Below are 16,210 nucleotides of genomic sequence, written 5' to 3'. Positions count from 1 at the left end.
AAACCAAAAAGGGAGTGAGACAAATCATAGAATCATAGAATAGTAGAGTTGGAGGGGGCCTACAAGGCCATCGAGTCCAACCCCCTGCTCAATGCAGGAATCCACCCTAAAGCATCCCTGACAGATGGTTGTCCAGCTGCCTCTTGAAGGCCTCTAGTGTGGGAGAGCCCACAACCTCCCTAGGTAGCTGATTCCATTGTCGTACTGCTCTAACAGTCAGGACGTTTTTCCTGATGTCCAGCCGGAATCTGGCTTCCTTTAACTTGAGCCCGTTATTCTGTGTCCTGCACTCTGGGAGGATCGAGAAGAGATCCTGGCCCTCCTCTGTGTGACAACCTTTTAAGTCTTTGAAGACCCACAGACCCACAAAAACGTTTCTGGAATTCCCAGATGTGTCCATGGGCCCAAAATGGTTGAGGACCCCTGCTTCGGAAGGTGGTGGACTGCAATGCCCATCATCCCACACCACTGGCAATACTAGCTAGGGCTGATGGGAGTTGCAGTCCACCCCCATTTCCAGAGCCACCTGTGGAGGAGATGCTTTTCCCCCTCAGCCTCTCCCCTGGTTTCCACATGGCTGAGGTTTTCAGCAATCTAAGATGTCCTGCATGCAATCCAGGAACTGGAATAGACCCCAAGAACCAATGTCAGGAGAATTCCCCCCCACCCCCCAAAGTCCAACCCCACAAACTTGAAATATTATACTCGTATAAAAACCCAAACTCTGCAGAAAGGATTCTTCCTGACACCTTTCTCTCCTTCACAGGCGATGGAATGCCGGTAATACCTCACAAGTCTTCCCTTCTTCATGGTGGAGGAGAAATGGGTCCTGTGCGACCAGATCAGGTAGGGGGAGAAACCAATGAGGAGACAGACAGGGGGTGGCCTGGGGGCCTCTCTCCCTTGCACCCTCGCTTTCTCTTTGCTTTTGTCAAAGATGCCTACTTTGAAAGCTCTTGGTAGTGTCAAGGGAGGATTGACTCCCCTGGGTAAATCAGGCGGAGGTCGGAGCTCAGTGGCAGAGGCCCTTCTTTGCAGCCAGAAGGTCCAGGTTTGATTCCCGGCATCTCCAGGACGTGACAATACCAGGCTAGATGGATCAATGGTATTAGGCAACTACCGCCCAGTTGCTAACACTCCTTTTTTAGGGAAGGTACTTGAGAGGGTTGTGGCGGAGCAACTGCAGGCACTCTTGGAGGATACTGATTATCTAGACCCATTCCAGTCTGGGTTCCAATCTGGTTATGGGACTGAACCAGCCTTGGTCGCCCTGATGGATGACCTTTATCGAGCGAGGGACAGGGGGAATGCAATCCTGTTAATCCTGCTTGATCTCTCATCGGCTTTTGATACCATCGACTATGGTATCGTCCTGGATCGACTCCGTGGGATGGGCATCGGAGGCACTGTGCTACACTGGTTCCAGTCCTACCTGCAAGGTCGTTTTCAGAGAGTAGCATTGGGTGACCAGTCCTCGGCCTCCTGGCAATTGAGCTATGGAGTGCCGCAGGGCACCATCTTGTCCCCAATGTTATTTAACATCTATATGAAGCCGTTGGGAGCGGTCATTAGGGGATTTGGAACTAAATGCCGTCGATACGCTGATGACACGCAGCTCTATCTCCCTGTGACAACTGAATCAGGTGAGGCGGTGCAGGTCCTGGACCAGTGCCTAGACTCAGTAATGGGCTGGATGAGGGCCAATAAACTGCGACTAAATCCTGGCAAGACGGAAGCCCTGTGGGTGAGTGGTTCCCGAGTCCGGGAGACAGGCTCATTGCCTGTTCTGGATGGGGTTGCTCTGCCTCTGAAAGAACAGGTTCATAGTTTGGGGATAATCTTAGACCCATTTCTGTTGTTGGAGGCTCAAGTAGCCGCCATGGCTCAGAGTGCCTTTTACCAGCTTCAGTTGGTTCGCCAACTACGGCCTCTCCTGGACAGGGATAGCTTGACCACGATGGTACAGGCATTGGTAACCTCAAGATTGGATTACTGCAATGCGCTCTATGTGGGGCTGCCCTTGAAGCTGCTCCGGAAGCTGGAGCTAGTGCAGAATGCTGCAGCTCGGCTGTTGTCTGGAGCTGCCCCTTTCCAGCATGTAACTCCTCTGCTGAGGGAACTGCACTGGCTGCCTATTCGCTACCGGGCCAGGTTTAAGGTTCTTGTACTTGTGTACAAAGCCCTAAACAACTTGGGACCAGGATACCTGAGAGAGCGCCTTCTCCCTTACCAACCTGCCCCGGTCACTGAGGTCATCCGAGGGCCTGCTCCTGGTGGTTCCACCTAGATCCATCCTCCGATTGGAGTCCACCAGGGGAAGAGCCTTCAGCGTGGTGGCCCCCCTCCTGTGGAATTCCCTGCCTCTGGAGGTCAGGCAGGCATCAACTTTGTATTCCTTTCGGCACCTCCTGAAAACATATTTATTCCAAGAAGCCTTTCTTTAACATGCAGCCTTGGATTTCTGTTTTTGCTTCTTTTTAAATTTTGTTTTAACTGTTTTATTCTGTTTTTTTCTTCATTTTACCTTGTACACCGCTCTGAAATTTTTCAATGGGGAGCGGTATATAAATATTCTAAATAAATAAATAAAGCATCCCTGACAGACGGCTGTCCAGCTGCCTCTTGAAGGCCTCTAGTGTGGGAGAGCCCACAACCTCCCTAGGTCACTGGTTCCATTGTCGTCCTGCTCTACCAGTCAGGACGTTTTTCCTGATGTCCAGCTGGAATCTGTCTCACTGTAACATAAACCCATTATTCTCTGTCCTGCACTCTGGGAGGATCGAGAAGAGATCCTGGCCCTCCTCTGTGTGACAACCTTTTAAGTATTTGAAGAGTGCTCTCATGTCTCCCCTCAATCTTGTCTTCTCAAGGCTAAACATGCCCAGTTCTTCCTATCTCTCCTCACAGGACTTTGTTCTCTTCGCAAGGCTAAACATGCCCGTTTCTCCTCACAGGGCTTTGTTTCCAGACCCCTGAACCTACCAAAGAAGGTTGTTGTTGTTAGGATAATATGGAGAGGAGGAAGATTATACACACCACCTTGGCTTCTTTAACATGCAGCCTTGGATTTCTGTTTTTGCTTCTTTTAAATTTTGTTTTAACTGTTTTTATTCTGTTTTTATTTTCATTTTACCTTGTACACCGCTCCAAAATTTTTCAATGGGGAGCGGTATATAAATATTCTAAATAAATAATAAATAAATAATCAATTCACTCAGTTCCTTTTTATTCACTCAGTATTTTAACACTTAATTTTAACTTAAATTTAAATTTTACTGTTCTAACTCTGTATTTTAATCTTATATCAACTTTGCTGTGTGGTTTTATCCTGGTTGCGCTTTTTATACTGTATTTCGTAATTGTGTTTTTAACCTGTTGGGTGTTTTATTGTGGTTTTAATTTTTGTGAACCGCCCAGAGAGCTTCGGCTATTGGGCGGTATAGAAATGTAATAAATAAATAAATAAATAAATAAATGGCCTTTGGAGGATACTTACAATCTAGACCCCTTCCAGTCTGGATTCTCAAGTCTGGACAGGGTTAGGCTCTCTGAAAGATCAGGCTCGTAGTTGGGGTACTCCTAGACCCATCACTGGGTCTGGAGGCCCAAGTTGCCATGGAGGCTCGGAGTGGCTTTTACCCGATTCCAGAAGAATCGCAACATTGTCTAGCATGGCTGCAAGAAAGGGAAATGCTATTTTGAGCGGCATTAATAGAAGTGTAGCTTCCAAATCGCGTGAGGTACTGGTTCCTCTAATTTGGCCCTGGTTAGGCCTCATCTAGAGTATTGCGTCCAGTTCTGGGCTCCACACTTCAAGAAGGATGCAGAGAAGTTGGAGCGTGTTCAGAAGAGGGCAACCAGATGATCAGGGGTTTGGAAACAAAGCCCTATGAAGAGAGACTGAAAGAACTGGGCATGTTTAGCCTGGAGAAGAGAAGATGGAGGGGAGACATGAGAGCACTCTTCAAGTCCTTGAAAGGTTGACACACAGAGGAGGGCCAGGATCTCTTCTCGATCCTCCCAGAGTGCAGGACATAGAATAACGGGCTCAAGTTAAAGGAAGCCAGATTCCAGCGGGACATCAGGAAAAACGTCCTGACTGTTAGAACAGTACGACAATGGAATCAGTTACCTAGGCAGGTTGTGGGCTCTCCTACCCTAGAGGCCTTCAAGAGGCAGCTGGACAACCATCTGTCAGGGATGCTTTAGGGTGGATTCCTGCATTGAGCAGGGGGTTGGACTTGATGGCCTTGTAGGCCCCTTCCAGTTCTGCGATTCTATGAGTAGAAACCGTATTATTTTCTTTCTCCTGCTTCAGGGCTTGGTGCTCTTCAAAGAGGTGGCCGTGCATTTCCCCAAGGAGGAATGGTTTTTGCTGGATCCGAGCCAAAGGACTCTGCACGAGCAAGTTATGATGGAGAACTTTGCAAACGTGGCATATTTGGGTAAGCTCTGCTTTTTCCACAGATTGAGAAGACCGTCTTGTTTACAAATGGTAAAAAACATTTAGCACGTCATGATACTAGTCACGTGATTCAACATCCTTCATATTCCTATTATGGGCTCTGTTCTGCAGGTGGAGTGATGACACCACGCCAGAGGTTTTGCATAGATCTTTCCTGTTCTGTCACAATGAATTTTATTTATTTATTTATTTATTTAAGCATTTTTATGTCGCCATTCAGCCAAAAAAGGCTCTCACAGCGGCTTACAAAAATATTTCTTGACAGTCCCTGCCCACAGGCTTACAATCTAAAAGACATGACACGAAAGGAAAGGGGATTGGGAGGGGGGAGCAGGGGGGAAAGGAAAGCAAATTCAGGCACTACAATCTTAGTTGCAAAGTTCAACAGTGACAGTTGGCAGCAGGAGGGAGGGGGCTCTCAGCTGGAGCTGGACCCAGGCACGATGGAGAGGTGCCTGGCTGCTGCTTCCTCCCTCATTGGAGGCCTCTGCAGTGACAGTTGGTAGCAGGAGGGAGGGGGCTCTCAGCTGGAGCTGGACCCAGGCACGATGGAGAGGTGTCTGGCTGCTGCTTCCTCCCTCATTGGAGGCCTCTGCAGTGACAGTTGGCAGCAGGAGGGAGGGGGCTCTCAGCTGGAGCTGGACCCAGGCACGATGGAGAGGTGCCTGGCTGCTGCTTCCTCCCTCACTGGTGGCCTCTGCAGTGACAATTTATTTTGTTCCTTGTTTTCTCTCTGTAGCGGCCGATGGTGTGCCTGGGATCAAGGCAGAAGATGAACAGGGAGCATTCTTAGAAGGAGTCCGTCATAAAGAGGGCAAAGAGCAGAGAAAACGAAAACCTCATTTGAAAATCCATACAGGAGGGAAGCGAGTGAAATGCTCGAAGTGTAGTAAAACGTTCTATGATAAATCCACCCTCAGCAAACATCTGAGACTACACACAGGGGAGAAACCGTTTGAATGTCCGGAGTGTGGAAAGGCCTTTAGTCGAAGTGATCATCTTTCTTCACATCGAAAGAGTCACACACGGAAGAAGGCATTTAAATGCCTGGAGTGTGGGAAATCCTTCAGTCAGAGTGATCAACTTACTGCACATCAGAGGATTCACACATGTGAGAAGCTATTGAAATGCTTGGAGTGTGGGAAATCCTTCAGTCAGAGTGATCAACTTACTGCACATCAGAGGATCCACACATGTGAGAAGCCATTGAAATGCCTGGAGTGTGGAAAGTCCTTCAGTCAGAGTGATCAACTTATTGCACATCAAAGGATTCACACATGTGAGAAGCCATTGAAATGCCTGGAGTGTGGAAAGTCCTTCAGTCAGAGTGATCAACTTACTGCACATCAAAGGACCCACACATGTGAGGAGCCATTGAAATGCCTGGAGTGTGGAAAGTCCTTTAGTCAGAGTGATCAATTTACTGCACATCAGAGGATTCACACATGTGAGAAGCCATTGAAATGCCTGGAGTGTGGAAAATCCTTCAGTCAGATTGATCAACTTACTGCACATCAAAGGATTCACACATGTGAGAAGCTATTGAAATGCCTGGAGTGTGGAAAGGCCTTTAGTCAGAGTGATCAACTTACTGCACATCAAAGGACCCACACATGTGAGGAGCCATTGAAATGCCTGGAGTGTGGAAAGTCCTTTAGTCAGATTGATCAACTTACTGCACATCAGAGGATTCACACATGTGAGAAGCCATTTAAATGCTTGGAATATGGAATGAGCTTCTACAGGGGAGCTGAGCTGACTAAAGATAATCAAATACACACAGGAGAAAAACCATTCAAGCGCATGGAATGTCGGAAGAGCTTTAGAGGGAAATATTGCCTTACATTACATCAAAGAATTCACACAAAGGGGAAGCGAGTGAAATGCTCAAAGTGCAGTAAAAGTTTCTATGATAAATCCACCCTCAGCAAACATCTGAGACTACACACAGGGGAGAAACCGTTTGAATGTCTGGAGTGTGGAAAGGCCTTTAGTCGAAGTGATCATCTTTCTTCACATCGAAAGAGTCACACACGGAAGAAGGCATTTAAATGTCTGGAGTGTGGGAAGACCTTTAGTCGGCGTGGTAGTCTTTATTCACATCAAAGAATTCACAAAAGGACAAAAACTTTCAAATGCCTGGAGTGTGGAAAATCCTTCAGTCAGAGTGATCAACTTACTGCACATCAGAGGATCCACACATGTGAGAAGCCATTGAAATGCCTGGAGCGTGGAAAATCCTTCAGTCAGAGTGATCAACTTACTGCACATCAGAGGATCCACACATGTGAGAAGCCATTGAAATGCCTGGAGCGTGGAAAATCCTTCAGTCAGAGTGATCAACTTACTGCACATCAGAGGATCCACACATGTGAGAAGCCATTGAAATGCCTGGAGTGTGGAAAATCCTTCAGTCAGAGTGATCAACTTACTGCACATCAGAGGATTCACACATGTGAGAAGCCATTGAAATGCCTGGAGTGTGGAAAAACCTTCACTCAGAGTGATCAACTTACTGCACATCAGAGGATTCACACATGTGAGAAGCCATTGAAATGCCTGGAGTGTGGAAAATCCTTCACTCAGAGTGATCAACTTACTGCACATCAGAGGATCCACACATGTGAGAAGCCATTGAAATGCCTGGAGCGTGGAAAGTCCTTCAGTCAGAGTGATCAACTTATTGCACATCAGAGGATCCACACATGTGAGGAGCCATTGAAATGCCTGGAGTGTGGAAAATCCTTCACTCAGAGTGATCAACTTACTGCACATCAGAGGATTCACACATGTGAGAAGCCATTGAAATGCCTGGAGTGTGGAAAATCCTTCAGTCAGAGTGATCAACTTACTGCACATCAGAGGATCCACACATGTGAGAAGCCATTGAAATGCCTGGAGCGTGGAAAGTCCTTCAGTCAGAGTGATCAACTTATTGCACATCAGAGGATCCACACATGTGAGGAGCCATTGAAATGCCTGGAGTGTGGAAAATCCTTCACTCAGAGTGATCAACTTACTGCACATCAGAGGATTCACACATGTGAGAAGCCATTGAAATGCCTGGAGTGTGGAAAATCCTTCAGTCAGAGTGATCAACTTACTGCACATCAGAGGATCCACACATGTGAGAAGCCATTGAAATGCTTGGAGTGTGGAAAGTCCTTCAGTCAGAGTGATCAACTTATTGCACATCAGAGGATTCACACATGTGAGAAGCCATTGAAATGCTTGGAGTGTGGAAAATCCTTCAGTCAGGGTGATCAACTTACTGCACATCAGAGGATCCACACATGTGAGAAGCCATTGAAATGCTTGGAGTGTGGAAAGTCCTTCAGTCAGAGTGATCAACTTATTGCACATCAGAGGATTCACACATGTGAGAAGCCATTGAAATGCTTGGAGTGTGGAAAGTCCTTCAGTCAGAGTGAACAACTTACTGCACATCAGAGGATCCACTCATGTGAGAAGCCATTGAAATGCTTGGAGTGTGGAAAATCCTTCAGTCAGAGTGATCAACTTACTGCACATCAGAGGATCCACACATGTGAGAAGCCATTGAAATGCTTGGAGTGTGGAAAGTCCTTCAGTCAGAGTGATCAACTTATTGCACATCAGAGGATTCACACATGTGAGAAGCCATTGAAATGCTTGGAGTGTGGAAAATCCTTCAGTCAGAGTGATCAACTTACTGCACATCAGAGGATCCACACATGTGAGAAGCCATTGAAATGCTTGGAGTGTGGAAAGTCCTTCAGTCAGAGTGATCAACTTACTGCACATCAGAGGATCCACACATGTGAGAAGCCATTGAAATGCTTGGAGTGTGGAAAATCCTTCAGTCAGAGTGATCAACTTACTGCACATCAGAGGATCCACACATGTGAGAAGCCATTGAAATGCTTGGAGTGTGGAAAGTCCTTCAGTCAGAGTGATCAACTTATTGCACATCAGAGGATCCACACATGTGAGAAGCCATTGAAATGCTTGGAGTGTGGAAAATCCTTCAGTCAGAGTGATCAACTTACTGCACATCAGAGGATCCACACATGTGAGAAGCCATTGAAATGCCTGGAGTGCGGAAAATCCTTCAGTCAGAGTGATCAACTTATTGCACATCAGAGGATCCACACATGTGAGAAGCCATTGAAATGCTTGGAGCGTGGAAAGTCCTTCAGTCAGAGTGATCAACTTATTGCACATCAGAGGATTCACACATGTGAGAAGCCATTGAAATGCTTGGAGTGTGGAAAATCCTTCAGTCAGAGTGATCAACTTACTGCACATCAGAGGATCCACACATGTGAGAAGCCATTGAAATGCTTGGAGTGCGGAAAATCCTTCAGTCAGAGTGATCAACTTATTGGACATCAGAGGATCCACACATGTGAGAAGCCATTGAAATGCTTGGAGTGTGGAAAATTCTTCACTCAGAGTGATCAACTTACTGCACATCAAAGGATTCACACGTGTGAGAAGCCCTTTAAATATTTGGAATGTGGAAAGGCCTTCGCTCAAAGTTATAAGCTTACCGCACAGAAGCGAGTGAAATGCTCAAGCTGCAATAAAAGTTTCTATGATAGATCAACCCTGAGAAAACATCAGAGAATACACACAGGGGAGAAACCATTTAAATGTCTGGAGTGTGAGAAGGCCTTTAGTCGGAGCGATAATCTTTCTTCACATCAAAGAATTCACAGAAGAGAAAAGCTACTTAAATGCCTGGAGCGTGGAAACTCCTTCGGTGCTTGTGATGAAGTTACTTTCTTTTTTATCTTTTTTTTCTCATTTATTTTACATTTCGTACAGAAATGCAGAATTGATGAAACAGGACAAAACATCCCTCCCCTCCCCCCTTTCAGGAAATCGGTGATGCTATTATAACTATTACAAAATGTATCTATTACTATATATCCGTCTTCAGATCTTAAACATTTCCTTCCTTTCTTTGTAGGCCAGTAAAAATATACAGCATAAGTTAACTTACCACATGGGTTAAATATTCCACCAATAGGAAAAATGCCCTGAGGTGCTGGCAATGCTATTGGGCCGCATTTGCAGTCCAAGAATAGTGACACATGTTTAGTACAGGGCCTGGCACCTGATGGATGATGGCATACAAGTATTATATAACAGTAGTCCAAGTGAACGTTTTTGCCAGCATAAGAGGAAAGACGCAGAATAAGCAAATTCATTGGCAAGAGCCCACCCCAGCTGAGAGACAGTGTGGTGCAGTGGTTAGAGTGCCTTTCCCCCCCTCTCTTGCAAGTAACCCAAAGTGGCTTGCATGAACCTCCTCTCCATTTGATGGTCACAACAACCCTGTGAAGTAGGTAAGGTTGGAAGTCAGTGACTGGCTCAAAAGGATCCAACATGCTTCATAGCTGAGTGGGGACTAGAGCCCAAATCTCCCGTGTCCTAGTCCAAGATGTGATTTGGAAGCTACACTTCTATTAATGCAGCTCAAAATAGCATTTGCCTTTCTTGCAGTCATATCGCACTGTTGGCTCATATTCAGCTTGTGATCTACAACAATTCCAAGATCCTTTTCGTTTGTAGTATTGCTGAGCCAAGCATCCCCCATCTTGTAACTGTGCCTTTGATTTCTATTTCCTAAATGTGGAACTTGGCATTTATCCCTATTAAATTTCATTCTGTTGTTTTCAGCATATAATATAATTATAATCAATAAACAAACACACATCCTTGGGAAGCAAGGGGTGTCCCCAGCCCTAACCTGCCATTTTCTGAACTCTGTGGCCGGGCAAGGGAGGCAGGGAAAGGCAGCGAGCGGAATCCGGAAGTCCTGTCTCTAAACAATGGAACTGTAACTCTTCTTTTTCTCTCTCACCCTTACGTGGATTCTCACTGGAGAGCTCAGGCCAGACCACTGCAATCCTCTCTTCCCTCGTAGACGGTCCAGAAGAGACAGCTGACAGCTGTTACATGATGTGCTGTAGTTAGACCTGTGTATAAACTCGCACACGTTCTAACGAGACTTACACACTCGCTTAGAAGGAATCTTTAGACATTGGCAATAGAGCATCTGGGGCTACGTAAGGCCATTCCCACCCAAAGAGATCCCCACACCATGGAAGAGGATAACACCACAATGGCACATGGCAACTAGTGTGTGTTGCGGTCTCAGCGAAGAGGAAGGAAAATGGGGTCAACTAGGGAAGGCAAAACACCCACCAATGGCATCTTGCTCTGGCAAGCAAGAAGCCTAGTGACCTCAGGAGAGTTTCGGTGGTTTCAGCAGCAGTGTGGCACCTTATCCCTACGGGTGGGGGTGGGGGTGTTAATGCACCCAGTGATTTCAGCAACATGGCCCCATGCCTTCGGTGAGAGGGGGACTCTGACTTTCAAAACTTGAGGGGTTATATACAATTTAGAGTAAAGCAGTGACATTTTCCAGGCCTTCACATCTCTACCAGTCTTTTCCAGCTTTATTGGCTGCCAGTCCAGGTCCGGGCCTGATTCATCAGGAAAAACTTCCGACTGTTAGAGCAGTACCACAATGGAATCAGTTACCTAGGGAGGTTGTGGGCTCTCACACACTAGAGTCATTCAAGAGGCAGCTGGACAAGCATCTGTCAGGGATGCTTTAGGGTGGATTCCTGCATTGAGCAGGGGGTTGGACTCGATGGCCTTGTAGGCCCCTTCCAACTCTGCTATTCTATGATTTAAAGCCCTGAACAGCTTGGGGCCAGGTTATCTGAAGGAACGCCGCCTCCCATATGTACCTGCCCGGAGCCTAAGGTCATCCTCATGGGTCCTTCTCCGTGAGCCCCTGCCAAAGGAAGTGAGGCAGGTGGCTACCAGGAGCAGGGCCTTCTCTGCTGTGGCACCCCGGCTGTGGAATGAGCTCCCTAAGGAGGTTTGCTTGGCACCTACACTATATGTCTTTAGACGCCAGGTGAAGACCTTTTTATTTTCCCAGTATTTTAACAGTCTATAAATAAATTTTAACTTGGTATTTTAAATTTGTAATTTTGCACTGCTGCTGTTTTTATTTGGTTGAGCTTTTATATTGTATTTTATATTATGGTTTTATACTGTTGTTTTATACTTGAATTGTCTTAAATTTGTGAACCGCACAGAGAGCTCCGGCTATTGGGCGGTATAGAAATGCAATAAATACATACATACCAGGAACTGGTATTTGGGTCACATTCCTGCCTCGAATCCCGAAGACAAGAATTTCAAAGGCGGTCCTTCTAGTATGTACACCATGAATCGGGCCCCATAGCGCCGTGCCAGCACAGATTTCAAAGCTGTTGTCAGCTGCCCGCGTGTGACAAAGCAGCTCTCTTGTGAACAAACAGGACTGACTCCATTTTGCAACAGCGAAAAAGAAAGCAGAGACTGAATGTGACAGCTATAGCTCAGAAAATGAGTTTGATTAAATTTCATGCATATTTATTGAAACATTTTTCTCATTTTTTATGGGAATGGGTGCTTTATGTCCGCTTGACACTACGGAGGACTAGTGGAGACATAATTTTCTTTGTTACTAATATTGATGGTTTCCTCCATTGTTTTTTAAAACTATTTTTGCCTGCTCCTCATAAACTGGCAAAACCAAAGTGGTTCTTTACAGTTCAGGTCTTCCTAACAGTTCAGGAGCTTGTAGCTCCATTTGTTAACAAAAAGATAAAAAGTACATTCAGTTTGTAATAATTGTTTGAATACACTGTACTTTTAATATACCAAATGTAATAATTTTATGCCAAACCAACTTGGACATAATTACATTTTATGTTCCTAAAGTAACAAAGTGACTTTCAATCTGTAAAAAAGTGCTAATATTTTATTTATTTATTTATTTATTACATTTTTATACTGCCCAATAGCTGAAGCTCTCTGGGCGGGTCACAAAAAATTTGCATTATTTCCATTTTTCTGAGAATTCCCATTTTTTTCCAACGTCCCCCCCCCCCCCCGGTTTTTTTCCCATGGCTTCAAAATTTTCGGAAATTTTACATCTCTAGTTCCTGTGAAAGAGTCCACTTGACCCACTGGAAAGACCTGGATGATTTGAAAGCAGGCACATTCTTTGGTAGTATTTTGGACTCTCCAAATAGAACTATATTGCCTAACTGAATATTGGATTCCTTCCTTGATTTTGGATGATTTTCCCTCTCTGTCAAAAGTGTGTTTGGTGTAATGGGATTTATTGGTGGTCTTTTATTTAAGAGGCACTGAACATAGGTTGCCTGGAAGCATGGGTTCCTGCATCCTTACATCAATGTCTCTTTAAGTTCCCCCTCTATAGTAGATGAAAGAAGATCTGGAGATAGACACCCAGAATGACTGACTTCATTCAGACTCACAAACTCGATGAAACTTGTTACAGTTTTAAAATATTTATTAGAACAATTTAAGAAAGTTAAAGTTAAAAGAATATCACAAGCCCGGCAGATTTCTGGAGAACAAGATCTTTGCTAAGACAAACACAGACAATCACACCCCCAATGACAACACGACAACACTACTCATACTCTTCTCCATAGAGGGGCTTCCATTTCTCCCAGGCAAAACTACCCTATTCGATTCTAAGACACACTTTTTTCCCCATATAAACATCTCTAAAAACGGGGTGCGTCTTAGAATCGCGGATGTGTCTTACGGTTTTTTTTCTGTTGGTGGTACTGAAATTAGTGTGCGTCTTACAATCGAAGAAATACGGGTATGTCATGTCTGAGGGTAAGGCAAACCATGTTTTTCCTCTGGGTTCAGAGTTAAATACCTTTCTCAACGACCTTCCTAATACATACTAATTTATTCTAAAATAGCTACATCTGTTGGTCCACATCATCAATTTAGATCACCCTCTTCCCAGAATGTTCCATCCTATTCTGATGTCAGTACTGGACATTACTTCTGCTTTACATGTGGTCAACTATCTGCTTCTCTATTCTTATAGACACTGGGGATTCTTCAGACCACAACCGCACCTTTCTATAACCCTGACCCTTTCGCCTAGTTCCATTAAGAGGAATACATACAGTTGGTCCTTATGAGTAATGTCTTTTGAGCGATACCAAGTTGCACGTTCTTATGAGCAATGTCTTTTGAGTATTATCAAATCATTTTTCATCAGGCCTTCTCTAAAACATCTAATCCTTGATACAGTTTTATATGTGTATACCTACTTGTCCTTTAAGAATAAAGCATTTCCATTCTATGCCCCCAAAAGCTTTCTCTATGCTATGCCAACAAGTTCTTATAACCCAACTCTTACACACATTCAGTAAAAGTTCAAATGGAGGGGAAAAAATCTTACACAGAATCATAGAATAGCAGAGTTGGAAGGGGCCTACAAGGCCATCAAGTCCAACCCCCTGCTCAATGCAGGAATCCACCCGAAAGCATCCCTGACAGATGCTTGTCCAGCTGCCTCTTGAAGGCCTCTAGTGTGGGAGAGCCCACAACCTCCCTAGGTAACTGATTCCATTGTTGTACTGCTCTAACAGCCAGGAAGTTTTTCCTGATGTCCAGCTGGAATCTGGCTTCCTTTAACTTGAGCCTGTTATTCCGTGTCCTGCACTCTGGGAGGATCGAGAAGAGATCCTGGCCCTCCTCTGTGGGACAACCTTTGAAGTATTTGAAGAGTGCTCTCATGTCTCCCCTCAATCTTCTCTTCTCCAGGCTAAACAGGCCCAGTTGTTTCAGTCTCTCTTCACAGGGCTTTGTTTCCAGACCCCTGATCATTCTGGTTGCCCTCCTCTGAACACTCTCCAGCTTGTCTGCGTCCTTGAATTGTGGAGCCCAGAACTTGACGCAATACTCTAGATGAGGCCTAACCAGGGCCGAATAGAGAGGAACCAGTACCTCACGTGATCTGGAAGCTATACTTCTATTAATGCAGCTCAAAATAGCATTTGCCTTTCTTGCAGCCATATCGCACTGTTGGCTCAGCTTGCGATCTACAACATCTATCGATCTATTCAGCTTGCGATCTACAACAATTCCAAGACCCTTCTCGTTTGTAGTATTGCTGAGCCAAGTACCCCCCATCTTGTAACTGTGCAAGTTACAAGTATCCCCCATCTTGTAACTAACTGTGGGACCCAAAGCCTCCCGCAATAGAGGAACAACTCTGCACCCTTCCAGACACTAGGGGGTGAAAGAGAACGTGTTCTATCAACAGTCAGTTGGCTCGTTCATCCCCCTTGTTGTCTGATCAGCTGCTTTTTCTTGCTCCTTCCCCCTTCTGCAACAAGGGCTGCGTGCTCCTTCCAGAAAGGAAGCAATAGCCCTCTTTCATGCCTTCACTTACTTACACTGTAGTTAAACCGTGATAGACAGCTCTCTGATGAGATGTATAAAAGCACTTATGAAGTCAAGTTGATTGGAACTTCCTCCAAACTGGTTCTAGCCAGTGAGAAGGTAGCAGAGAGAGGCTTCAGGACCAGGAACCATCGCTAGCCTACACAAATTTGTGTAACCCGCTTTTAAAGCTATCCAAATCGGTGGCCATCACTAGGACTTATAGGAATGAATTCCATATTTTGATTTCCCTGTGATCTGTCCTGAACCTCCCACCATCAGCTTCATTAGATTACACCAGGTTCTCGTATTATGAGAAAGGGAGAAACGTATTTTTATTCTTAACAGTCCAAGGACGGAAGGAAAGGAAAGGAACCTCTCATGCAAGCTCTGAGTCATTACTGACTCTTGGAGGGACGCCAGCTTTCGCTGACGTTTTCTTGGCAGGCCTTATAGCGGGGTGGTTTGCCGTTGCCTTCCCCGGCCATTATTACCTTACCCCCAGCTAACTGGGTACTCACTTTACCGACCTCAGGAGGATGGAAGGCTGAGTCAACCTGAGCTGGCTGCCTGAAACCAGCTTCCGCTGGGATCGAACTCAGGCTGTGGGGAGAGTTTCAGCTGCAGAAACTGCTGCTTTACTGCTCTGCACCACACGAGGCTCTCACACAGTCCAAGAAGGGTGGTATCTATTCATTGGTAAGACTGACAGACTAATCAACACCAGCTGGAAGGAATCCTCTTCTAGAGAACTCGGCCGTTTCAGAGGATCTTCCTTATCCTCTTGGGGATAAACCAAAGAACTCACCGGGGCCTGACTCCTGGCCTGTAGTAAGTACGTACACCCAGAAGGAGCACTAACAAGTCCCGTTTATTCGCCTATTTTCCAAGCTAAACAATCCCAGCTGTTGTAACCTTCTCCCAGAAGGCAGTTGCTCCAACCCCTTGATCAATTTAGTTGCATGGTTTGAGGCACAGCTCACTGCTAGCACACCTCCCGGGGACAAAGCATTCCTCACCCCTGCTTTAGACCAGGAGGAGACAAAGGGTGCATTCGGACAACACTTTAGTCAACGGAGGGTGAATAATCCACCCCACAGATGACTATTTGCATGCTGCACTTGGGCAACACGGAATTGGCACGTGCGGAGTAGAGTATTCACACTCTGTTGGCTATTTGTCTCCCTGCCCCACCCCCCGCTGCGCCCTGCCCTCTGAATGGCGGCGCTGGTTTCTGCTTATCTTATCAGGGCGCCGCGATTACATGGGGAAGAGAAGGGTGGCGTCAAAGCCATCATAAGAGAAAGGAGGCGTGTGTGCCTGTTGGTGCTCGCTGTGGCGGCCGCGGAGGAAAAAGCAACACAGGCAATGATGCGTTCTTTGCCGGTGGATGGATCCCATCCCCTGACATGCAAGGAGACTGTTCTGCAGCTTCTGTGACAGGCACGGCGTGTTGCTCTGCCCGGGCAC

General features: G+C 45.8%; 1 protein-coding gene across 1 annotated transcript in view; it reads left to right on the top strand.

Annotated features, from left to right (window-relative positions):
- The first annotated feature begins 695 nt into the window (after positions 1-695).
- Positions 696-16,210, top strand: part of LOC134396329 (zinc finger protein 345-like) — a 54,756-nt gene continuing 39,241 nt past the window's right edge. The window contains exons 1-2 of the mRNA XM_063122790.1: positions 696-846; positions 4,319-4,445. Of these exons, the coding sequence (XP_062978860.1) occupies positions 775-846; positions 4,319-4,445 (199 nt within the window). The 5' untranslated portion in view covers positions 696-774. The remainder of the gene's footprint in view (positions 847-4,318; positions 4,446-16,210) is intronic.

The sequence above is a fragment of the Elgaria multicarinata genome, chromosome 3 (assembly GCF_023053635.1).
Source record: "Elgaria multicarinata webbii isolate HBS135686 ecotype San Diego chromosome 3, rElgMul1.1.pri, whole genome shotgun sequence".
NCBI lineage: Eukaryota > Metazoa > Chordata > Lepidosauria > Squamata > Anguidae > Elgaria > Elgaria multicarinata.
Note: the sequence above shows the minus strand (reverse complement) of the source record. Positions and strands in the feature narration are given on the sequence as shown.